Here is a 27,751-nt window from a genome sequence, read left to right as displayed (position 1 = left end):
GTGTAATATACGATAAATATAATAAAATTAACGTTGACTTATGTTAGACTCACCCACCACCACCATCAGCACTCCATATTGTCGTATAATCGTCGGCACATATAAAAACAAAATTCAAATATATTCATCAAAATCGATTTTAATTATTTATTTGTCATATGGATTTTGTTTGTTCTCAGGGAAGATGCGGCCTTGCTGCTGGAGTTGAGACCGCCTCGCAGATTAAGAAAATTTCAGGGTCCACGTCCAAAAGCGATAACCAGAAAGTAAGGACCCCCCTCCTCCTTAGAAAACAAATTCGACGTCGTATCTCATCTTCTTCTCAAAATTCTTAATCATCAGCCAAAAAACGATAACTTTGAAAAAGATCGTTCGTGAGAGCATATAATAATAAAAAGTTGTCGCGAGAACTTTTTAAAAAACAAAAAAAAATACAAAGAGTACAATTTAAAAGAATCAACAACAATTTTTGAATACGAAACGAACAAAAAGAGCAATCGAGACCGATTAAAAATAAAATACACACACGCACACACGTTAACACACATATACACAAACCACATAAGACACAAAACTTTCTTCATTATCTGTGAAAGTAAAAAAAAACCACGCGAGAAAATTACAATTTTCATGAATTAACACGCGTGTTGTTTAAAAAGCCGATAAATAAGAGCTGAGAGCAAAACAAAAAAAAAAATATATATATATATATATATATAATTATATATTTAATATATCAAATATTAATAAATTTTGAAGAAAAGTTTAATTGAAATAAGAGAGAAGGAAGAGAAGGATAAAAGAAGGAGGAAAGAAGGAAGTTAAGTTAAAAACATATATTATATATATATATATATCTATATACTATATATATATATATATATTTAATACATTAAGAAGAGACGAGCATTTAAAAATACCTCAACCTTCTTTCCTTGTATATTTGTTTTCTTTATCAAAGTGCAGAGACAATTAGACTGATCTTTAAAAAATCATTAAAGTGGTATTAATACAGTAACATAATAAAATAAAGAAATATATATATATATATATATATAGACAATAAATCTCCAGTCATTAAAAAATAATTAAATTAAATTGATCTTATTTAAAAAAAAAAAAACATTTAAATTAAAAAAGACGACGAAACACACACACGCACACGCACACGCTGATACAAACACACACACATAAATAAATAAATATATATATATATATCTATATATATACATATATACATATATATATATAGATACGTATAAAGAGAAAAAAGAAAAGGAGGAAAATATAAGATGGCTCTGATGGTTTCTTGGTCCATTTCGATGAATCGTCTGATCAATGCTGCAATCACGTTCCTCGTCGTTCTTCGATATTGTGCGATCGCTGCCGATGATGCGACCATTTCTAAACCTCCTCCGTGCTCCAGGTAAGTGATTAGAAAAAAAAAAAAATTTAAAAAAAAAAAAAAAAAGAGAAAAAAAAAAGTAATAACAAACAAAATTTACAATTACAATTTACAATTACAATTACGCGACAAACAGATATCATATAAATGAATTATTTGTGTAAATATGTATCATATATTATTATGCATGTATATATAATGTATATTAATGTATATAGAAGAGAAACCTTTTTTTTTTTATTTTTTTTATTTTTTTTTTATTTCATTTAAGTATTATTATTAATTATATTTACGGATAGGATTTGTGCGTCAAACGACGGCATCAAATGTTTTCGTTTGTTTAAAAATATTGGAAAAGAAAAGGATAGAAAATAAACGGGGAAAAATTGTGTTAACAATTTGAAAAGAATAAAATATTCGAATATTTCTCGAATTATAATAATTAAATAATATTTAATAATATAATATTATATTATTATTAATTTAATTATTAATATATTAATTATTATATAAATTAATATAATATAATATTAATATTAATATTCAAATAATATAATATTAATATTAAAATATTATATTATTTTTTTTTTCTTTTTATATTTTTATATATATATTTTTTCTTTTTTATTTCTATCATTTTTGCTATATATATATATATATTTTCGGGTTTTTTATTTTTTTTTTTTTTTGTTGAGTTCTACATTTATGTAGAATACAACAAAAAAAAAAAATAAGTATATAGTAATAACGATGATAACGGATAAAAGAATGGTGGGGAAAAAAAAAACAAATATTTTGTTCTCAGTTCGGTTTCGCTGACTCGAGTAATTTATTTATTTATTTATTTTTTTTTTCTTTTGAAAGAGGAAGCGTCGCTGTGTCAAATGTCGAAATCCATAAAAAGGAACAAGTGAAATTGTAGAAATCATAATTTTTGTTAATATGTTTCATTCGGTTTTGAGATGTTAATTCGAAAACGGTTTCATTATTTATAACTGAATATAAATATTATATAAATTAACACTAGATGTATCACCATTTTCAATATACCTACTTCTACCACACTAGTCAAAATGACTGATCTAGTATATCTAGTGTTAACTAAAATTAATCTAATGAACATTTGATCAAAATGAATCGTATAAAGTTTTGTTATTTTCAACGATGAGACTTTTAAAACATTTCAACCCCACTTAGAGATCATTTACTTTTTGTTTTGTTATTTTATTCTTTATTTTTCCGAAAAGAAAAAAAAATTAGAAAATGGTTCCATTGGTGATGCAATAATTAATAACAAAAATTTACAGTTATTTAACATTTTGACAATTATTTGACAAATTTCATATTGAAATAGAATTAAAGTAAAAATATTGTATCGCTAATCATTTTTGTGATATTAATTGGTCGTATGAGGAAAGAAAAAAAATAAATAAATAAATGTATCCTCCTATAAAGGACTAGAATGAAATAAGAAGAAGAAAAATGAAAAGCAAAAAAAAAAAAAAAAAGGGAAACCTTTTTCGTAATAGGAGAATATGGTCTCACGTTCTTATTTCGGTGACGTAAAAACGCCCACATGTTTTTCTTTTCCTTGGTCATCGTCCAAATAAAAATGTTCAAACCACGTGCACGTTCGTCATTACGTTGCAAAAAAAACAAAACAAAAAAAAAAGTAAAAAATCAATTTCATTTCGTATTATGCAAAACGTTAATACGTTAGTTTAACATTATCATAATTATATCTTTTATCTAAATTTGAATATTAATTTACAGACCATTTAATTTCACTTATAAATTTCGTATTTACGTCTTACAGTCAAAACGTCGTCTGGTATTTGTGTTTGATTTTTTTTTTTATATTTTTTTGTAACCAAACAAAAAAATTTCTATCATCGTATAAATTTGCACTTTGTATCAAACGACACCATACACCACCCTATCTTTGATATCGTTTTATAATAGTAATTGTCGTAATTAATTAATAACCGTCATTGAGTCAGAGTTTCTTTTATGAAAATTCATAAATAAATGTATACGAGGATATATTAAATCTTTTCTCGATTGAAGATTAAATTTATATCACATTATTTTTATCAATCACAATTTATTTGTTAAATGTTCAATTAATAAATATATATATATATATCGTTTTACAATAATTTTTAATTTAAGAAATGAATATATATATATATATAATAATAAATAATAATTATATATATATTATATATTTAATATTATTTATATTATTTATTAATTAATTTTTTTCTTGTAATTTTTATTATTCTTTTTTTTTTAATTTATTTATTTTTACGTTAATTGTTCGGGGATGAATTTTATCCTCAATTCAATAACAACATCCTGCAAGTTTTGATATATTCACCTTAATGATAGATTCTTTTTCTTGTTCTTGTTCTTTTTTTTTGTCATTTAATTTTTTTATCTGATAATAATATTCTAACAGTTGTTTTATATTTGTCAATCTTTAATTTGGATTTATTTTTAGGTGTATTACTTTTATTTTGTTAGCCAATAGCATAGAGATAGATAACAATGTATATTAATAAATGGTCTTTAAATGAATAGAAAATGATAAAATAATAGTAATAATAATAGGAGATAGTGATAGAGAAATAAATCTTTTCTATTATCTCTATTGTCACAAGATTAAACCATGTTGATTGTTATTTGTCCCTGACACGTAGAATGAACCGGACGGAAATAAATATTTTGATCATCGGCCAGTCACTCGCATTCCGTTCAATTCTTAGCGAACACGCGACATTCTTAATTAAGACACTTCTTCTAAAGAATATTATTGGAAGTCAGGTGTAAATCTCCATTCTTTGAATCATCCAACATCAATTTTTCAACAATTCAAAGAAAGATATCTTTTCTTTTTCTGTTTTTTACTTTTATCTTCGAATATGATCTAATTTATTTCTTCTTTTTTTCATTTTCCTCTTCAATTTTTGTCTTCTAATTTTTTTCTACTTTCTTTTGAATCATCCAACACAAATTTGTCCACAAATCAAAGAAAGATATCTTTTCTTTTTCTTTTTTTTTTACTTTTACCTTCGAATATGATTTAATTTATTTCTTCTTTTTTCATTTTCCTCTTCAATTTTGTCTTCTAATTTTTTTCTACTTTCTTTTGAATCATCCAACACAAATTTGTCCACAAATCAAAGAAAGATATCTTTTCTTTTTCTTTTTTCTTTTTTACTTTTACCTTCGAATATGATCTAATTTATTTGTTCTTTTTTCATTTTCCTCTTCAATTTTTGTCTTCTAATATTTTTTCTAAGATTATTTTCTATCTTCAATAATGTGTGATGATGGCATCATCGAGTATTTCATTTACAATTTGATGTCATGAAATTTCTTCCATTTTTTTTTTTTTTTAACGTTGAAACATTAAACTTTGAAGAAGAAGTATAGTACGTATATCAAGAGCAATAAAGATAAGAAGTGCATATATAATAATAATAATAATAATAATAATAGTAATAATACTTTCCAAGAAGTTATAGCTTTTTTAGTTTTATTTTACTCAGTACTTTTTTACTTCACGTTTTACGAATGATAATAAAAAAAATATATATATATATATATATATATAAAAAGAAAACAATATAATGGATTAAAAATAATGGATTTTTCTTGCTTTTTTCTTTTTTTTTACATTCTTCACTTATCGTGAAATTATTTATAAAAATATATATATATTTATATGATGTAATAATAAATGTTAGTTGTACGAAAAAAGTGATCGAAATTCGTGATCATTGATGTTAATACTAATTGATAAAATATTATTTAACAGGACAAGTGGTAGTGTTTGATCGTGTTTTTTTAATTAAATAAATTATTCTCACATCAATCCTTTCAGAATTTCATTTCTCACATTAGCAAAGAGTTGTTGGCTTATTAATAATAGTTTACAAGATCGTTAATAAATTTAATCGGGTATTTATAACCAGACGTTTAATGGGTTAAGAAAATTAAACAAATAAAGAAAATCGACTGACATATATTTACGATATGACATAACAACATTTAATTTCATATTTCATAATTTCGTAATATCTTTGATTTTTTTTTTTTTTTTTTTTTTTTTGAACGAAGATACAAATTATTTTCGTCACATTAATTTCGGATCACCTAATCAAAAACTAATAATTGTTCTTTATACAAGTGTTTAACATATACTAATCATTATAAATCTAATCTAAGATTTACAGATCGGTTTTTTTTTTTTTTTAATTTAACATTCGTTTCTGTAGATTTCATATTTTTTCTTCTGTTTTTTTTTATTTATTCATCAATGTAGATTTAATTTATTTTATCTACTATCAGTCTGACGACGTGTCAGTAAATATTCATCATTTTATTTATTGCTTTTTAATTCATTCAGTAATTAGAAGAAGAAAAAGAAAAGAAGTAACGTAAAAAGTAAAAAAAAAAAAAAATGTTGTAATTTTTATTAATGAGTTGTTCAATACACACATCGATTAAATCAACTTTTTGCAAAATCTTCAATTTATGTGTCAAAGCACTTGGTATAAGTCTTTTAAAAATCTTTTTTTTGTTTTTTTTTGTTTCTTTTTTTCTTCATAAAAGCATAGTTTAGAACATTGTTTTGACAAAAAAAAAAATACAGAAATAATCAATAATTTTATGTTAATTTTGAATTTTGTTCGTTTCATGGAAAAAAATGATTATATTTTATTCAAATAAATAAATAATTGTAATAGCTTGTAAATGATACAATATCAATTATATTTTTCTTTGCTTTTCAACATTATTATTTTCAATTTTTTTTTTATTATATTTGAGTGTAAAAAATCGTAGAAATAGAAAATAAATAATAGGAGGCCGACTCGAGTTAACTCGAGTGTGCTGTTTAATAAGGTATTAACACCATTAAATGGCAAAATATTTGTGCCCATTGAAAGGAATTTAACACGGTTACGCCGGCGTGTACCACCGGTGGCCCGCACTAGAATGTCCCATCGGGCGGCGCGTACCACCGGTGGTCCACATTGAGTCCAGATTTGAACAAGCAAAAATCACGCGCCGCCAGATGAAGCGCATCTTAGATTCGAATGCCGCCCCCTCAGCGTAGACACTGAAAATCGGCGCTGGCGTTAACGTGTTAAAGAACAATATATTTACAATTATTTCATCGTTTTTTGTTTTTTTTTTTTCAACTTTTTGTTTTATGGAGTTGTTAATCGATGTGTGTGCACTGAACGTCGGCGGCTCATTTGTCATTATCTATTTAACGAAATGTCCTTAACAGTGAACTTGGCTTATGTAGCAAGGTAAAGAGATTTAAATTAGTATGTTCCGCAAGAAACAATGAGCGTGACCTTAATAAATAATGCGTTCATTCTCAACAATGTGGTGATCGGCCTTTCGTACAACACATATATCATTACATACTATTATCTTTTCCTTAAACGACAATATAACTCATTTATACTGAACGTATTTACTGTCAAACATTCATTTTCATTTTATTTTACATGTATATATTTTGTATTTTGGATTTAATTTAATTTATTTCAAATTAATTTATAAACTTTTAAAAGAAGAAATTTACGCGTTGAAAAGTGCATCGTAAAAAGAAAAACAGAACATTTATTATCGCGAAATAATAATTGATGAATTTAAAAAAAATAAAACACTTCGTACACTTGTTGATTTCGATCGATCGATTTATTTATTTATGGTTTTTTTTTTTTTTTTTTTTTTTTTTTTTTTGAATAGAGGGAATATATTTATTTAAATTTTATTCAATGGAAAGAGGAAAAAAAGTAGAATTCAAAAAGAGGGAAAAATTTAAATTGCGATTGTTTATGCATTTATTATATTTGTAACACGGTGTTGTATGATTTGCACAATTTTTTTTCATAGATATCGTTTAAACATTGTATAACGTTTAGTTGAAAATTATATTTAAAGAAAAACAATAAAATACTAATAATAATAATATTAATAATAATAAAAGTAACTAGGTATATCTAATATCTCGGGGTTTATCTTTAGAAAGTTAAAAGCCGAATCATAAGCGCGACATATGACGTCATTAAATGGTGATTTTACCCACAAAAGCGGGACTTTCAAATGTCGAATGACGATAAGTTCAAGACCTTCGAGAATCTCAAAAGTTAACCTACCTCTTGGAAGAAATTCTGTGACGTATACGAGAGAAAGAGAGAGAAAGAGAGAGAAAGAGAGAGATGTACAATGCATTTATGTGAATAATTTCACTGAAAGATATATATAATAAAATTTATATTTATATTTTGTACTATATATATATATATATAAATTTATTTTTATTAAATTTAAAAAAATTTTAAATGACGTGAATCACATCAGTTGTTGTTGTAAACAGGAATAGAACTTGAAAAGAACTTGAATTCACGTCAGCGGTTGCGAATGTGTTAAATACACACGTATTCAATATTTTTCAATATTTTGTCCTACTAGGAAATTTTATTCTTTCATTATTTCAAATAATTTAATTAGATTAAAATAATTATCATTCATTTTATTATTATTTTTTTGTTTTCGTTTTATTACTAGTTATTAGCACATGTATTTTTTCTTTTTTTTTTTTTTTTCATTTGAATGATCTCGAACGATCTCGAATGATATATATATGTATCGAATAAATCGAATTTTTACGATATGTGGAATGGAACAGGTCGACAGGTGTTCTTAAAGTGTCGTTAACGTTTCCAACGTAGTTTAGAAAAACTACGAAAGCATTAGCGATCACTTGGTTGGTACTACAATTAGTTTCGTAATACTGACGCAATACAAATTGCTTGTTTCGATCCATTTCAAATTGAAATTATCCCATTGACAATTTTTTTTCTGCAGGTGTAATGAAAACACTATCTCTCGATCGATTTGATCGTTCGAATTGAATTCAATAACAACAACAAAATAAAACTATTCCATACCACCACCCCATTGACTAATGATGATGATGAGATTATCCCACAATTTTTCTCCTTCTTTTTAGAATAAATTTTGAAAAAAAAAAAAACGTACATTTTAAATTGATATACTAAATCGTAAAATTATTTTATAAAAAAAAATCAAATGAAAAAACAATGTGAAACCGTTTTCGAAATTTTCATCGAAAAATCAATTAATTTCATTAAACATAATTTCTAATCGTATAGAAGAATATTATAAGGGGAGGGGTGGGGGGTGATTAAATTAAGGAAAAAAAAAGTGAAAGATTTAAAAGAAAACAAAAAATATGTGGTGTGTGTGTATGGGTTTGCAGCAACATTTACTGCCACGGCGAGCTGCTGCACAAAATACAAATGGCGTCGATCTATCCTGACTCGAAGACGTTCGTTGACATGAAGATGAAAAATTCACCGGAAAAAACGCTGGCGTTGTTTCGTGAATTTATGAATCGTACGGACGAAATGCCAACCAAAAGTGAAATAGAACAATTTGTAAACGATACTTTCGATCCTCCAGCATCGGAATTCGAGGAATGGAATCCAACCGATTGGAAACCCAATCCGAAGTTCCTTCAAAAGATAAATGATCCTGAATATAGGAAATTTGGTTCGGATTTGAACAACATATGGAAGATGTTAGGTAGAAAGATGAAGGATGACGTTAAATTACACGAGGAACAATATTCGATCATTTATGTACCTAATCCGGTGATCGTACCTGGCGGCAGGTTCCGCGAATTTTATTACTGGGATTCTTATTGGATCATCAAAGGTCTATTGTTATCGGAAATGTATCAAACTGCTAGGGGTATGCTTAGCAATTTTGTAACGATCGTTGATAAAATAGGTTTTATTCCTAATGGTGGTAGAGTGTATTACAAGATGAGATCACATCCGCCACTTCTTATACCGATGGTCGAAGAATATCTACAAGTAACTAACGATTATAATTGGTTAAACGACAATTTCTGGTTACTCGAAAAGGAATTTCATTTCTGGCTAACCAATCGTACGGTAGAAGTTGAAAAAGATGGAATTAAGTATACACTTGCCAGATACCACGAAGAATCATCTGGACCAAGACCGGAATCCTACAGGTGATTGTTCTCATCTCAGTCTTCATCATCATCTATAGAAACATTTATACAATTCGTTTTATATTATACAAATAAAATTTGTAAACGTTAGAAAATCATATGACACGACACATTTAAAATCTTCTTAAAATAGGGAGGACGTTCAAACCAGTCAAAGTTTTCGTACTGCCGAAGAAAAGGACAATTATTATGCGGAATTGAAGACAGCTGCTGAATCCGGTTGGGATTTCTCCAGTCGTTGGTTTATACTTGATGGAACCAATAAAGGTAAATACACCAAATGGTAAACCCACCTTTCCCCGAATAGCACGTATTTAATGTCTTCGTCGTCTTCTTACTCCATGTACTCTGCCTTTTCCCCCTTCAGGTTCTTCTTGTTCTCTCATCCCTACTAAAATTAATTCTATTAATCATCCTATCTGCGATTAAAAATCGACAAGTTAATGAAGTTACATTATATGAGAAGTAACATTACCATGATCGGTGATCGGTTTTTAGGTAACTTGACCAACCTGAAGACGAGATATATAATCCCAGTTGATTTAAATGCGATTTTATATCGTAACGCAGTATTGTTAAGTAAATATAGTCGAAGGATGGGCAATGCTACCAAAGAAGCGTATTATTCTACCATTGCTGATGAATGGAAAAAAGCTGTTACCGCTATTTTATGGCACGACGAAGTTGGTGCTTGGTTGGACTATGATATAATGAATGAACTCAAAAGGGATTACTTTTATCCTACCAACATCTTGCCACTTTGGACGTATTGTTACGACTTTACAAAAAGAGAAGAATACGTATCTAAAGTATTGAAGTATCTTGAAAAGAATCAGATAATGTTGAATCAAGGTGGAATACCAACGACTTTGGAACACTCTGGTGAACAATGGGATTATCCTAACGCATGGCCACCTCTTCAATATTTCATTATAATGTCTTTGAACAATACTCAAGATCCATGGGCCCAAAGGTTAGCCTACGAGATAAGCGAAAGATGGGTCCGAAGTAATTACAAAGCTTTCAACGCAACTACTCACATGTTTGAAAAGGTGACGATAATAAAAGCCAACAAAATTATTTTAATCAAAATATTTACATTGGGATACTGTAGTTAGTTGCTGCCATTTTCGTGTATCTTTTTTTACTTTTTTTTTTTTTTATATATATATAAGATAGCACTTTTTTTTTCCATTTTCCTCAACAGTACGATGCAACTGTTTCTGGTGGTTACGGTGGTGGCGGAGAATATGAGGTCCAACTTGGTTTTGGCTGGTCCAATGGTCTCGCCATGATACTACTAGACAAATATGGTCAAACATTGGTAGCTGAAGACAAATTTACTCCCGATAATATTGTATACAATGCTGGCCAACAGCAAGTTGTCGTATCGACTGCTGGTCAAGTGATGACAGGTATCCTTGCCCTCATCATATCACTTGCGGCAGGATTTATAGGGTGAGGTGAGTGAAACGTGTCAATTGAAATAAAGAACAAAATCAACTAATTTCTCTATTTTCTCCTCTACAATATTGACAAATTATTTCTTCAACAAATATTATTAAACAATTTCTCTTGTCTTATTTATGTTTCAGATATCAATGTGGTTATAATCAACTAGGAGAATATTTATGGACAAAGAAAGAAAATAAACAAAACAAAACAAAAAAAAAACAAAAAAAAACTAGACACAAAATATTTATGATTAATATGAAAATGATATATGATAGGGAAATAATCAGTAGGGTAAATAAAATAGTAGGGGGACGTGTATGTGTGTGTATGTATGTGCACACATATAAATGTTTCACCTCATCTTGTTTTTTTTAAATATGTAAATGATATGGTGAATTATAGAGTCATACACATACACAACTCACGCACACAACTCACGCACACAACTCACGCACACTCACAAGTGCGCACTCAATAGTATTTTTTTTATACATCCAACATACATACATACTTAATCATTGAAATTTTTAATATGTAGCGTAGAGTATACTCTGTGATTGAGAGGAACTTTTCGCTGGCCGAAAAATAATGTTCCGAGAAAATCATTCCTTCCTGCATGATGATCTATAATAATTCTATACGCTTTAAATCAACAACAACAACAACAAAAATAACAACAACAAAGATCGATTTTCTTTTTCCCTTTTTTTCTCTTTTTTTGTTCTTATTCCTCCTTTTTTTCCCCCTTTAGCAAAAAGAATTCAATTACGAATTTTTCAATATTATTTTGATAGATAATTACGTTTATTTAAGTTAATTGACTTTAGTATTATTAGGAAATATATTTATCAATAATAATGTTTTAAGTATTGAATATAAATTAAACAAGAAAATAAGATGATAAAATGATAGAAATAATTGTAAATGTTTAGTAGGTGTAATATTAAAAAAAAAAAAAACAAAAGAAAAAGAAAGAGAGAGAGAGATACAAGCATCGAAAAATGAAAGCAAAGATTATCGTAAATTATCCTGTTATTAATAATAATAACAATAATAATAATAATAAAAGATTAAAATAATAAAGATATATTTTTAAATATAAAAATTAGGGAAATATTATAAATATACGATACATTATCAGGGCTTCTCAAAGTATGATGATTTACATCCACCCTATACGGTGTCACTAAACTTTGAGCAAAATATATATATAAAAAAAATATATATTACGAACATTTTGTGTTTAATACACGATAAAATAATATTCCTACAAATATTACCAAAGAATTATTTTCTTTTTTTTTGTTTTTTTTTTCATTTTTTATTTCATTCGTATTATTATTAATCGTAAAAATATATTTGCTCGAGTTAAGATGGGGCTCGATTAAAATTGGGGGAAAATAAGTCTTGCGAATCCCTGATATATATATATAAATATATATGTGTATAATATATTATTAATAATAATAATGTGATTATATAATATGAAATATAAATTTGGTTGTGTTACGAGAAAATAAAAAGGCAAGAAAGAACGAAAAGGGGAAACTTATGGTTAGTACGTAACGGATAGATTTTTATCTAGTCAGAAGAAGAAGAACGTTATAATACACGTAATATGACATAAGATAATTCGTTTCTCACATAAATGGCAAAAATTACAAGTAATTGGTCAACGTGTGTGTGTGTGTGTGTTGTTCTGTCATACGTAAGTTTTAACCAAGGAACGTCAAGAAAAAAAAAAACGTCATTTCGTTCTAAAGAGTAGGGGAAATACTCAAGTACGAATTACAAGTGATAAAAAAAGAAGAAGATAAAAAGGAATGCTTGAGAAAGATTATTTTCAACTCGACAACTGTATAACATTATTTCATTTGTTACGATTATTTTTTTCTCGTTACGTTCAAAATTATATTTTTATTTTTTTTTTTGATTTATTTATTATCTTTTAATTTTCATTCTACACCATAAGTGTTGTTAATCATTTCAATTGTTCTACCCCTCCCTCTGTCACTCTTTTTCTATTATTATTATTATTTTCGTATGATTAACGTGTGTGCAGAATTATGAAGGAATTTTGACAGTATTAATTGCGCATTATTTTATAATGATTTAAATAAATAAATAAATAATTAATAAAAGTTAATAAATGATAACACGAATAATTTTAACGAATGCATGGTAGTATAAGAAAAATCATATTTTTATTTCATTTGATATTATTTTAACATTAGGAAATGCATTGTTTATTTAACGTGGTTCTTTTTGTTTTTTTTTTTGTTTTTTCTTGTATTTAATATTTTTTTCTATTGAAGCATCATGCATCCCAACACTATATCCTAATTTTTCTTATCCCCAATTAAATTGAATAATAAATAAATGAATAAATTTGGAACCATTTCTAGTATCCTTCGAATAATATATTTCCTCCTATCATCTTCTAATTATTTCTTGCTAATTAATAAGAAATAATACTATTGATATCATTTGTAAATAATAAAATTCGAAAATTAATCCATCGTTCGTCTAACACAATGTATTTATATTCAATTTTATTATAATTCAATTTAATATAATATATAAAATTTGGATTTTGATTATCGTTGTCGTTGAAAATGGCTTTTGGAAACTGGGTAAGTTTTGATTTGTTGCTAATTCGATTTAATTAATTAACGAGATGGTTATTCTTTCGGGGCTGATTTTTGTTTAATTTATTTCTTCATTAATATAATAATATTATTAATAATAATAATAATAACAATGAAAAGATCAATGTCCTTATTTTCATAACATGTAACTCCATTTTGATACTACGAGAGTCAAACAATTTCCACCACTACCCAAAGTGTTTCTGTTCGTTTAATCAAAGAAGTTTGAACGACGACTTGTATAAACAAAATCGTTCTTGCTTTTATAATCTCTTAATACCCGTCCACACGTACTATATTCGTATTTATGCGCGTTCATTTCTTATTTTTTTTTTTTTTTTTATTATCAAGAAAAAAACACTTGTCAAGGCTATTCGTAATCAACTATTATACGCGTAGGTATATTAAAATAAAATGGAAACAAAAAAAAAAAAAAAAGGAACGAAAGTTTCCCACTGTGAATTGAATTATAAAATTGAATATATCCTTGGAAACATAGTAAATCCTGATTGCAATAATTTTCCAACAGATGGAACTACCATATAGCGTATCCTTGATGATTTTGGTTTCTCTTCGTTTCTAGGATGATTATTCTAGAAACTTTACTTCTTGTTTCATAACACTGATATAATAATAATACTCCATAATTTCACGTTATCACGAGAGATAGTTCTGATAGTATCTAGTTACATATGTGTAACAGTTTATTCGTCGGCTTGTAAAAAGAAAAAGAAAACAACAACACTTCACTTCAAAATTTCAAAAGCAGCAACTATAACTTTTTTACAGTTTATCCAAAGAAATTGTCAATAATCCATCAAATAAGATAATAAAATGAACTAAAATTGAATTGAAAAAGAAATAAAAAGAGGATTTAATCGATAAGTAATCCCCTTTCTTGTCTTGTTATTTCAATCGTTAAAAATTAGGAGGAGACGCAGGTGGGGGAAAATAGACAACGAAGAAAACTGAATTGTTTTGTTTTTGTTTTTACGAAAATAATTATCTGTTTCAAATATTTTCGATGATCAATTTTCTCTCTCTCTCTCTTTCGTTAATATATTAGGCAATAATAATAATAATAATAATAATCGTTAATTGTACTAATCGAAATTTGTTTTGTTTGTTGTTCTTCTTATTTTTTTCTAGAATGGTGATGTACAAGCGTAGACAGTATACCGTGCCAGGGCCGTCAACTATGGGTGCAAGAAGAAAATATGGGCCTACCGAAAGCAACGTTTATCGTAAAAGAATTGCATATACGGAATTGAAAGATATGAATAATGATTGACGAATCTGATCGAATTTGAAGTTCGGTTGGCTTTACTCATCTATAAAAAAAAAATTATTAGAAAAAGAATTCTATATATATATATATATATATATATGTATATATACTTTTAGGTATATTACTCATGATACACAACCAACATTTAAACGAGATTAAAAATGAAAAAACAAAAAACAAAAAAAGAAGGAACGCTTTTTAATGCGAATAAAGATTAAAAATACAGTGAAAGAAGAAGAAGAAGAAGAAGAAGAGAAATAAAAACAAATTGTGTAGAAATAAATGGTGGTCTCTCAGGGATGCGATTTTAAACAATACTTTTGAATGTGTTTGAACGAAGATAGAAAGATTTTTGAAAGTAATTTGTGGCGCGTGAAAAGGTGCTTGGGGGTTGGTTACATTTTAACAATCGAAAACAACAACAAAAAAGGAAACAAACAAACAAACAAACAAAAACAAAACAACAAAAAATTATGGATCACATTACAGGACGAAGGAAGAAAAAGAGAAACATATAAGTAAACAAAAGTTCAGATGTGATGGATCTTCGATACCGTCCAACGTGTCTTCCCATTGACTAATAATAATTGAACAAAAATTCAATTTTTATAAAATGGCCGCTGGCGGTCTTTGAAGACACGTATAAAAAGGTCTCGGAGTCTTTCATTCGTCAATCATCATCATCATCATCATCATCGTCATCATTATTCATCATTATTATAATCATCAATCGTCAAAGTCTTTCGGTTCTTATCCTATTATTTATCATCCGCCATTTTTACGGAACATTTCAAGATGGAGGCAAATCAAGATGGAGAACAAAATGGAAGATGTGTCGAATGAAAAAAATATATAATTGAATGAATGGAAGAGGAATTTGAAAGGAAAAAATACAAATTGAAGAACTAAAATGGAAGAAAGTTGGTATGTCGTCTACTTGTATATGTATGTATGTATGTGTGTGTGTGTGTGGGTTATAAGAAAGGAGAGAGAAGTATGCGAAATGAAATACGCGTACTACCTTGTTCCTAAATATAAAAGCTTTTCGTTCAAGATGTCGTCATTTCCGCATCTTTCGCAATACGAAAGATTTGCGAACAACAAATAATAATACCAAAAGACGATTGTTGTAAAGTAAGTGTGCGAGTGGATGCATACATATGTATAATAATAAAACAACTTATACAGTATATTTTTCATTTTTTCGAGAAAAAGAAAGAATACGCTAAACAAAAGTCGACAAAATTTTCATCAATGTTGCAACCCTTTGAGTTTCTGAATACTTTTTTATTCAAAATATTTTATACAAACGAAATAATTTATTATTAATTCAATTCTAATAATTAAAGTTTTTCTTTCTGTAAATATAATTTCATCAATTAATATAAACATTAATATTAACAAACACGATATATATGTCGAACAATCACGCTAATAATTTGTAACAAACGCATATATGCGTTCATAGCACTCAAAGGGTTTAAGGGGTTAATGTAAAACAAAATGTTGTTCAACCTTTTGAATTTTACATGATTTTCATTAGAATTAGTATTTTTTGTTTCTTCTTTGCTTTGACTTTCTCTTGAAACTCAAAAAGTTGCATGAACTTGCACACACGCGTGCAACAAACGACATTCTACGAATTTATATTATTTATTATTCACGCAAACGCGTTTCTATCATTGAATTCAATTTTTTTGTTTGTTTTTCTTTTTGATATAATATTCTTACAAACGATGATGATGAATTACGAGAATCGGATTGTAAATAAGGGGATGATTTAAAAAGAAGATACGAATGAAAATGAAATATTTTCAATTCTTAAAAGTATGATGCATGAATGTATATGTGTGAGGAGGAGCGTGCATGTTACACGTGTTGTATTTACATGAAATGGATAAAATATTTAGATGAAACGCGTTTGTACATTTATTGACTTCATTTCACATAATTTATCGCTCGTCCATCCCAAGGAACAACAATCTGGTTTTAATATTATTATTATTATTATTATTATCATTAATATTATTATTATTATTCTTATTATTATTATCATTACTACTACTATTATTATTATTATTATTATTATTATATTGTTTAGCACATATCTCAGCGTGTCAAATTGTTGCACAAAATACGAACAACAATCACATTTCGCCCATCATGGCAGAAGCAGGATTTACGCTTTATTTTATTTGTATTTTTTTATTAGACGTGCGATATGTATAAAAAAAAAAAAAAAAAAAAAAAAAAAAAAACAAGATAGATAAATATACATAATATTATAATAAATATGATATATTTTTAATCGACAAACAATTAATATCGTACGAACCAAAATTTTGCTGCTTTAGCGCGTGTTTATGTTTTTATATTTACTTGAAAATTGTATACTTCAGTGATAATTAATTTAAAAAAGAGACAGTGATGGAAATAGTATTTTTCAACGGTCTAACAAAGTTGTTTCTATGTATTTTAATAATACACGAAACTAATTTTTTTTTTATATTTTATTTTGTTTTTCATTGATAAGGTAAAACAATTCGATGTATTGGGATTTCTGACAGAGACGTGGCTTAACAATTCAACCTATCTATTCTAATTTTCAATTTTGTCACCAGATAGCGTATTCAAGTGCTAGAGATGCCAATATTAAAATGAAAAATAATCTAATATAAATTTGCGCAATCTTTTTTGACTTTGATTAAAAAGTCAGATTATTGTAAATAATCACGAATTTATTCTTAAAAATGACGCTTTCAAAATTAGATTTATTTTGTATATATATATATATATATTTGTATGTATGTATGTATGAATGTTTGATTGCAAAAAATTGTATTAAATAATTAACCGATTGATTTATTTAAGAACTTGCTTATTATCTGTTATTTTTTTTTTTGTACACTATTTCCATCACTGTTCAAAAAGTAAACATTGATCTATTGATTAGTGAAATGAAATCATATTTTAATAAATACTGCGATGAAATAATGCGAATAACAATTTAAATTCGAACAATTTACGACATTGTTTTTTTCATTATTCGTTCAAATGTAAATTATCGTTAAGATTTTTATCTACTGTGTCTTTTTTTTCTTCTTCTTTGTCTTTCTTTACATTATTAAAATTCAAATTCGAATGAATTTATTTTATCGTTAACACTAGATATATACCACCATTTTCTACCACACTAGTCAAAGTGGACTGGTGTATACAAAAAAATACTTTTTCAAGCTTCCAGTCTTTATTTACTCTTAAAAAATAACAATAATTGTTTAACAATAATAATTTTAATAGATAAATGAATATTTATAGACATTTTTAAATAATAAAACGCTTAATTATTTACAGAACTCAAATGAAGATAGAAATTTGGAATTAAAATGGCGTCAAAACTCAGTCAAAATGACGACGACTGGTCGTCTGGTGTATATCTAATGTTAAAAATAAAAATCGACCGAATAATGTAAATCTACATTATCGATGTGGATAAAAAAAAAAAAAATAAATAAATAAAAGAAAGTGTTTAAAAATTACGAATAATCGGCCAATCGGCGGGCTACTACTCACTCACGATTGCGATTTTTTCGCGGGCTTTTTTTTTCTTTTCTTCTTCTTTTTAAACAAACATTAGTCCTGTGTATGTATACGTAAAAAAAAAAAAAAATGCTCTTAGATAAATTATTACACGAGAATGTTGTATTTTTACGAATATTTTTATAAAGCGTGCGTGTTTCTCATCCATTATTCAGATATTCTGAGAAAAAAGAAAAAAAAAAAAAAGAATTAAAAATAATGTCGTTAGCTGAGAAAGGAAAATGGCATTTCTTTCTTTTCAATGGCTAACGTACCAAAATAGAAAAATAGTAGGAAAATGTAACAAAAAGAAAGAAATTCAAGAAGACGTTCGTTTGACGACAAATTATTATAGAGCAAAGTTAGAAAACAAAAAACAAAAGAAATTTAATAGTTGACGACGAAGCTTCGTTTTTTCTTCTTTTTGTTATTATTAATATTATTCTTATTATTATTATAATTATTATAATTATTATTGAATATTACTATTACAATTAAATCTTATTATCGATCGTGATTAAAGATTTGGCTTATCTTTTTGAGAATCGTTGATTCTCAATTAAACAAATTGGCCATGGTGCTGCCTTTATGTAAATAAAATATTAACAATTAGCTGAAAATTATATTTATTTGTATTTTCTTCAAAAAAAATAAATACCCTCATTCCATATTTTTGCATTAGGAACATAAAACAAACAAAAAAAAGAGAAAGAAGAAGGTAAGTGTATTTAAATATATTAAGTTGTATATTGGATAACAACAAAAAAAAACAAGATGGTGTTTTATTGATCCTTAAGAACTATTAATATATTTATTCGCAGTACTATTACGTAACAACAAGGGAAAAAATAGATAGATAGATAAATAGATAGATAGATAGATAGAGAAAGAGAGGAATACTGAATCAAATAGATGTGGCTCGCGAGCCACAAGTTGCCGACCCCCCTGGTATATGTGATTCGAACATGTCGATTAGGGCATCAATTTGTGGCAATACAATGGTGTAATACTTATCGTTGTTAAAAAGAGAAAACAAAAAGATAATTGTATGTATCGTTTGAATGTCGATTGATCGAACTTTTGATTTTACTTTTTTTTTTTTTTTTTTTTTTTGCAAATATATATATATATATATGTTTGGTGTGTGCGTTTATATGTAAGTATAATAAATCGAACGAAAATACTTTTTCAGATGATGAAACGATTAGAAAAATATAAATCTTCAATTTTCATAGCAAATTTAACAATTTTGATTTTAGTAATATACGAAGCATTCGATTAGAAGACAATTGTTAATAATAATAATAATAATAATAATATTTAAGCTCTTCTTCTTTGTTATAGTCGTTCATATAAATTAACGCGATGATTTTTGATTTTGATTTTTATTTAAATGTGCGTTTATTAGCTTGGGAAATATATTTGTTAAATTAGAAGTAAAGAAGAATGTGACAGTACGTATTAATTGTTAACAAAAAAAAACAAAGAAAATTATTTCATTATCAACACACTCATCACAATTTTCTTTACGTCGAATCCTTTGTTCTCATTTTCAATTGCATACGAAGACAATTCTCAAACCGCTGATAGATCAGGCTTTTAAACACTAATTTCAAAGTTTCTAATTTTTCTAACATATTGGGTTGACATACCTACATACATACATACATACGTACATACGAGCGGAATAGTATGGCAAATTATTAAAAACAAAAAATATAAATACATATATGAAATCATTTGACAATAAAGCACATATGAATTTACAATAACATTTTAAATTCATTCATTCGTCACCGATTATCTTTTCGTTACCACAATTGGTTTGTTTGTTTTTTTTTTTTTTTTTTTCGTTTCTTTCTTTTCCTCTTCTTTTTATGAATAATACTTTGAAAACGTATCATATCAAATTGATATTATAAATTTCAATAAAATAATACAAGTTGTTTAAGTCTACATATATAGAGTGATATTAATATACAGTGTCATTTTCAAAATTAATATAACTTTAACTTATGTCTCGACTTATAGTAATACTTTTTCTTCTTCTTCTTCTTCTTCTTCTTCAATTAAATAAGTATGACATTTAAAAAAACCTTTTTTTTTTTAAACGTATATATACATAACATCTACTGTACACAACATACATACATACATACATACAATACTTATATATACGAATAATAACGTTCAATAATAAGCAACGCATTTTAGATTAAATTATTAAATAGAAATCAACTTTTTGTGTGTGTTACTTATTAACACTAGATTTACGGATGTTTTGTTCATTATTTTTTAATGATTTAATAACATTAAAGTTTGAATGAAGGGTTGAGTAAAGGAATGAATGGTATTAATATTTACGCATATTTCATTACGTATAACTAAAAACCAATATAAGTTTTTAAAAAAACTATTATTTAAATATTATAAATATATAAAATAATCAAATATGTTCAATGAGTCAAATTGGCTCAATTCGTAAATCTAGTGTTAATCATTACGATGATGATCACCACAGTGTAAAAAAAAATGAAAAGGGAAGACAATTCACGAAGATGATATATATGTATATCAGTACAATCGTACACAAATGATGAGATTGAGATGATACTCGATTTCTCATCTATATTATCCTCATGATAAAATATTACACACCTTTCGAGTATCATAAATATTGTTGTATCTTTTCTAATTTGTATAAATCTATAATAAATATCTATCACAAAGATTGACCTAATATATATATATACGTTATAATAGATGACTTTCAAAGAATTTATGATTCTTCTTTCTCTTAATCAAGTCATAATACAAATTATATGTGTGTGTGTTTTTTTTTATATGTAACCATAATCTCTCATGCAAGTAACAAACAGCAGAATACGAATTCTCTTAAAAGTTAAATATTTACAATATGATGTCGTCTCTTCATTGCTGTTAATTTACTTGCATATTCTTATAATCGCATTGATAATGACATTATTATAAATGTGGAATTCGTGGAAAAAAATTGGAACGCTGGAGGACTGACTGACTGGACACCGGGATTCGAACCATGGATCCTTTCGCTTTCCGGGCGACTGCTGTTCTTTTTAATCAATTGAGCTATCCAGGGCCGGCCCACCGACCAATCCTTCTCACGAATACCCAATAAGTTTGGCATGGAGACGCTCGTCCCACATAAATATAATGTATTATCCATAATGCGAATAATTTTGATCTTTTTTTTCATAAATTCATAATTATACTTATCAATACATTGACGCGTTCTATCTAAGATGACACAACACACCAAATAGCATTATACAAGAGAAGAGTATAAGTCGTAAGTATTAAAAATACTTTTTTCTTTTGCATATAGACAAGTTTCACCACCTTCTGCTGCCATTTTTCACAGGTTTTTTTTTGCCATCATCATTTTTTTTTTTTTAATTATTGTTCGTTGTTTTTTTCTGACTCGTGTCTTCAAACAATGACGCACCTGTGTAAAACGCTTTTTATAATTTACAGACCTTTTGCTATAATTGTCTCTGTATAGAATGAAACTTCATTCTTTGTTTAAACAGCACATGCTTTATCTGAGTGAATATATCGTTCATGATTTGTATAACGTATTAGTGGATCAGCAACGTTCACAGCTGCAGTTTCTTCATCGTTATTGACCGAACAAGTTACCATTTCTTCTAAAATATTAAAAATAACAATTATTTTCTCTTGATCGATTGATTGATTGATTAATTCATTCATTCATTAACTTAATTAAAAATGAATTGAAATATTTCACTAACCGGGTAAACAAAATTGTAACTGATCGTTGCTAGGATTAGTGCTATCACCAGTACCACTATCTTTACTATGCTGTGAACTCGTATCCAAATACATATGAGTTTGATTTTCTGGCGCCGTTGATATTACCGTTGTTGGCGATTGGTGCGTGTTAGTATTGCGTGTATTGTTTAAACGTTTTCTCGTCTGATAAATTATTACCACCCAAACTACCGATGTACCAACAGCACAGCATACAACTGTGATTATTATTAATCCCAATATATTATCTTCGTTTACGATTGTCGTTGGAGCTGATAAAAAAAGAAAAATAAAAGATATTATTTTCTATTTGATTTGATTTGATTTGATTTGATTTGATTATATTTACCTGGATTTACTGTAAGATGAGATGCACCAACAACGCTTCCTAACGAATTACTCATTTCACATTCGTAACTTCCTGCATCGTTACTCATAGTATTAACTATTATTAATAATTGATTTTCCGCCGTAAAAAAGTGACGTTCAGTTATTTGCAATGGACTACCATTTTTACGCCACATTAATTTGGGACGTGGTGAACCACTTGCCATACATTCCAATACAATAGAACCACCTATCATTATTTCTTTATTCTCCATTGGCTTTACAAATGACGGTACCTCTATAAATAGATCATTGATACGTTTGAAACGAGTGTGTGTGTGTGTATGTGTGTGTGCGCGCGCGCGCTGTGATGAAATATATAGCTATTTTAATTAAATAGATCAATGATGAAACTCACCCAATATAGTAAGAGTCGCATTGGCCACGATAAGTCCAGCTAAATTTTGAGCAGTACAGGAATAAACTCCTGTATCGGCCATTTTTACATCTACAATAAAAAGTACATCGTCCGTAGGCATCATATGCATTCTCCTTTCTCTTGCTGCTGGAAAATCATTTCCACCATCTTTTTGCCATGCTATCTGAGGAGATGGTTGGCCCTCTGCTGAACATTCGAGACGTGCCGTACTTCCAGCAGTTACTCGAATGTCACGAGGTATTTTAGAAAATGATGGATATACTGTAAATGTGACATATTATTGGCACATTAGAGTTTAACGATTTTTGTTCATTTAATAATTAACATCGCTATATGTTTCAACGTACTTAGAACACTTAATTTGGCCTTAGAAGAATATGTTGTTCCGTAAGTATTAGAGACCATACATTGATACTTTCCAGCATTAGCATGAGTTACATTAATTAATTGCAAAACAGATGATGCATTAGTTACACCACCTTCCAACGTGCGAATGTCTGTTTGTAAATTAGGATTATCTAGTTCCACGTTATCGCGTTTCCAAGTGAATTTGATTGGTGCATCAGCTGTACTTGTTGCACGACATATCATAGTCACGTTGTCACCTTTAACACGTTTTTGATCTGAAGGTTCTTCTATTATTCTTGGCTTTGGGTATTCATCTGGAGAGAAATTATTTTGATTATGAATAGAAATAAAATTAAAATTATATAATAATTTTGAACTATATTGTGAAACTATTACTAACCACATGTGAAATTTGTATGATGTAATTGAGCTAATGGTTTATCTTGCAACCAATGTGGATAGCCACAATGAGCTTCCGTATCTTCGAATCTATGTGATCTTACCCATGTACTAAACCAATGTAATCCACAATCACAGACCAATGATCCTGCAAAATTAATTCATTATGTTTTTAAATTGAATATAAAAATATAATGTTTAAATGATATTTGAAAATTGTCCTTACGTGAATTTAATTTTAATTTTTTTAAATCTGGCATCGTAATAAATGCATTTTCTTGAATACTAGTTATATTATTGCCACTCAAGTCAAGTTCAGTAACACGAATTAAACCGATGAAAGCATTTCTATTAACAGATTTGATTTTATTATGAGCCAGTCCTAATTTCCATAAATTATTTAGTGGACTAAAAGCTCCATTAAAATCTTCTACCATGTAAGATATTTTGTTAGAATTAAGATCCCTGTAAATTGAAAAATAAATTGAATAGTAAGAAAACATTTATAAATACATAATAAATAGTTAACATTTAGTTATAGTGCAAAATGTTAAACATTTTGAAATAATTCATTGCATACAAAACTTGTAGCTTTGGAGTAGAGTTAAATGTTCCATCCGATATATGTATAATTTGATTGTGATCCATTTTGAGCTTTTCTAATTTATCCAAATGATCAAACGTGTCTCGTTCTATAGAAGTTAACATATTGTATGACAAATCCCTAAAAGAAAAAAAATAGAATTAAGTTACTTACTTTAATGTAATTATCATTTATAAAAATAATAATAGTAATAATATATACACAGAAATATAATTAGACTAACAATTCAGTAATTTCTCCACAATTGTCCCAAGCTTGCGATTCAATCTTTGTAATGTGATTATGAGATAAAGTTAATTTTCTCAAATTTTCTAATCCAAACAAACCACCTTTCTTTACAGTGGTCAACAAGTTGAAATCAAGTTGAAGAAGGATAAGATTTTTAAGTGGCCAAAATGCGCCATCACTCAACGTGCTTATTTTGTTTCTTTTCAAACGTAATTCTTCTAAATTTGTTAAACCCTTAAGACTTAATACTTGCATTTTTTGTATTTCATTTCTATTCAATTCTCTATAAAATAAATTTGATATTTAATTTATACAACATCAACAAATATATATTATAACGATATAAATGAATTCAGATAGAAGATACAAAGAACTTACAATATTCTTAATTTTCCAAGATTACTGAAAAGTGCTGTAGAAAGACTTTGAACAGATGATGTGTCCATCAATTGCACAAGATTATTTCTATTTAAACGGAGTTCCTCTAACGAAGTTAAATTATCCAAACTACCATTTTCTATGATGTATATTTGATTCGTATTTAAATTTCTGGAAAGAAAAAAAAAGTCAAATTTCATGTTTTATAACGTAAAATTATAACGATAATATTTAACACTTTTTTTTTCAATTTCATAATAAAATGTATAGACACGTACAAATGGACGATTTTATTTGGTGCAAGAAACGAACCACGTCGTAAAAATGTTATTTTATTTAAACTCAAATCCAAAGTTTGAAGTTCTGATAAAACAGCTAAGGCACTTCCATTAATAGTAGTTATTTCATTGTGCGATCTGAAATGAAATAATAAATTGAACAAAAATCATAGAAGAAACATCATTATCATTGTATAAAAACATAACAATACATACAAACTGAGATGCGTTAAATTGTTAACGAATGAAAGATCAGGTATTTGTGTCAATTGATTCTTATTCGCTTTAAGTCCTATTAATTTGGTTGCATCCGATAAACCGATAGTAAAATTATTTCCCAATTTATTAGCACTTAGATCCCTGAAAAATAATGTTCTTATTAACCAGTTATCATGAATGAATAATCATACATACATAAACATGCATAATAATACATTAGTATTGGTATTGTATCATTTGATAAATTAGACTTAGTTCTTTGAGTTTATATTTATTGTCATTTAAACTTCTGAAAAGAAAGAAAAGCAATACCATTTAAAGAACATTGCAATGAAATAAAAACTAACTTAAGAAACCTAGGAGCATGCCTATATATCTATGTTAAGCCTTTCTTTTCTGAGAAGAAGGGTTGATATCCTTAAACGCCGACCATTAGAAGCTGCTAAAACTGGTTAGCCTTCAAGCATAAGACTTTATATGGTAACAGTGAGATCAAACTAGCTAACAGGAATACAAATGGCACTAAACGTACCTTTGCAATAGTCTCAACTATACACGGTGGTATCCTGTAACTAGTGGTTCAAGCTCATTTTGGTAATTCTATATGAAAAACTAACATGTACAATCAAACTTGTTCATGTAAGGCTTTGTTTTTGAGAAAAATAAGTTGGAACATTTGTCGAGTTCACATGGACTTGACTTGAATCAGTGGAGGAACCCTAGAGATATCATCTTATTGACAATGTTTTTAAACATATTAATAAATATAAAATTGTTCTCTGAAATAACAAAACAAAAAACAAAAAATAAGATAGCAAAATCCATCCAACTAAAATGACAACATACTCTACAAATTTTCAAATTAACTTTTCTCAAAAATGAAAACATTATATGAACAAATGAGATTGTACAATTTCAATAGAGTTTTTCATGTAAAATCATCTCCTTTTCGCTTGTACCATCAATTACAGGATAACCTGTAATATTTTTAACCATTTAATTTATAATGTTACATAATATTTTTAAACTCTAATTATAAAGTTAAATATATAATTCTAATCTCAAAGTTCAATTTAGATATACATAGAAAATATCTAAACATATTATTATAAACAAATTATTAGAAAATAACTGTTTCTATTTTCAAATAGGCATTTAAGTATCAAAAACAATCAAAAATCTAAACGTCATATTGATAACACTGTGATAGTGATATCGATATCGGAAGAAACTCGATATATATAGATACATGCACGCGTAAACATTGGAAATATGAAGAAAATTGTTAATCAAGGGGGAGAGTATATAAAACAACAACAATGAGTAAAAAAAAAGGAAATAAAAGGCAATCAACAAATTGAAGAACAAACGAAGGAAGAAAATAAAAAGAAGGATTATTTGTTTACTCACAAATTTTCTGTCCATGGTGGTAAACCGCTGGGTGCTTCGATTAATTGCAAATTATTACATATAACAACGTTTCCAATGCAACCACATCCAACGGGACACTTATTACTTTCCTCATTTAATATGATCGACCGATCATCGGCCAACACCAAGTTTAACGTTAATAGAATCCATAAGAATAAGAATTTCACTTTGATCGTACGATTTATTTTTGATCGTAAACGAGAACGTTCAACGAGAACAATCTTTTCGATCTCCGACATTATTTTTCGAATCGTATCAATTTCACAACACTCTATCCTTTTTTTCTTTATTATTATTATTTTCTTTATTATTTTTCAATCAAATATTTCAATGGAGTATCAGAGATTACCGCCATAACGATAAGTAAATCTCAACGGCACTCCTTACCACGGGAATTACCATAATAACGATAAAGTTTAATATCCACGGTTCAATCGATTCAAAACAAACTTCGTCGACACTCGGATTCATGCATCATGATGACGCCTACACGACACGCACGACGAATACGCGACGAAGAAGATGACGATTATGTGTATATGAAAGAGAGAAAGAGGAATATACGAGATAGACAAATACGATCCAACGTTGCCAGATAATTTAGATGAAAAATTATCGTGTTCGTTAGGAAGAGGCGGAGACGCCAAGAGAATGCTTCTTTTTTTATCCCTTTTTTTGGTTCCACGCACATTTCAGTCCCATCGAACTTGTTTTAGTTTCGAGTATCGCCACTCAGATGACGCGTCAATAGATCGCGACGGAATTTGAACAAAATTACTCAGCCAATAAGATCACAGGATTTCGTAACTATCGATTAATCGAT

The 27,751-nt window shown here is 27.7% G+C and overlaps 2 protein-coding genes across 13 annotated transcripts in view; one reads left to right on the top strand and one right to left on the bottom strand.

Moving 5' to 3' along the window:
- The window catches only part of LOC107070777 (trehalase), a 39,075-nt gene extending 21,926 nt beyond the window's left edge, over window positions 1-17,149 (top strand). For 6 of the 12 annotated variants that reach the window (XM_089174854.1, XM_089174857.1, XM_089174853.1 and 3 more), the window contains 7 exons: window positions 180-266; window positions 1,253-1,426; window positions 8,715-9,497; window positions 9,631-9,764; window positions 9,996-10,549; window positions 10,705-10,955; window positions 14,750-17,149. In XM_089174854.1, the coding sequence (XP_089030980.1) occupies window positions 1,293-1,426; window positions 8,715-9,497; window positions 9,631-9,764; window positions 9,996-10,549; window positions 10,705-10,955; window positions 14,750-14,891 (1,998 nt within the window). In that variant the 5' untranslated portion in view covers window positions 180-266; window positions 1,253-1,292 and the 3' untranslated portion in view covers window positions 14,892-17,149. Of the gene's footprint in view, window positions 1-179; window positions 267-1,252; window positions 1,427-8,714; window positions 9,498-9,630; window positions 9,765-9,995; window positions 10,550-10,704; window positions 10,961-11,092; window positions 13,050-14,749 lie in introns of those variants that run through there. The other 6 variants (XM_015329285.2, XM_015329283.2, XM_089174850.1 and 3 more) reach the window with 2 other exon arrangements.
- On the bottom strand, window positions 17,109-27,657 carry LOC107070818 (leucine-rich repeats and immunoglobulin-like domains protein 3). The gene is made up of 13 exons (XM_015329340.2): window positions 26,908-27,657; window positions 25,495-25,638; window positions 25,279-25,416; window positions 25,001-25,171; window positions 24,618-24,905; window positions 24,371-24,514; window positions 24,017-24,255; window positions 23,792-23,938; window positions 23,391-23,705; window positions 23,023-23,304; window positions 22,627-22,902; window positions 22,259-22,549; window positions 17,109-22,153 (listed from the first exon to the last, which is right to left on the bottom strand). The coding sequence occupies exons 1-13, from the start codon at window positions 27,165-27,167 to the stop codon at window positions 22,029-22,031; spliced, it is 2,820 nt and encodes a 939-aa protein (XP_015184826.1). The 5' UTR covers window positions 27,168-27,657; the 3' UTR covers window positions 17,109-22,028.
- Window positions 27,658-27,751: the final 94 nt, after the last annotated feature.

Source organism: Polistes dominula, unplaced genomic scaffold, assembly GCF_049000335.1.
Source record: "Polistes dominula isolate Pdom_NZ unplaced genomic scaffold, Pdom_raw_medaka contig_16, whole genome shotgun sequence".
Classification (NCBI taxonomy): domain Eukaryota; kingdom Metazoa; phylum Arthropoda; class Insecta; order Hymenoptera; family Vespidae; genus Polistes; species Polistes dominula.
The sequence above is the reverse complement of the archived record's forward strand: the minus strand, read 5'-3'. Positions and strand labels throughout refer to the sequence as shown.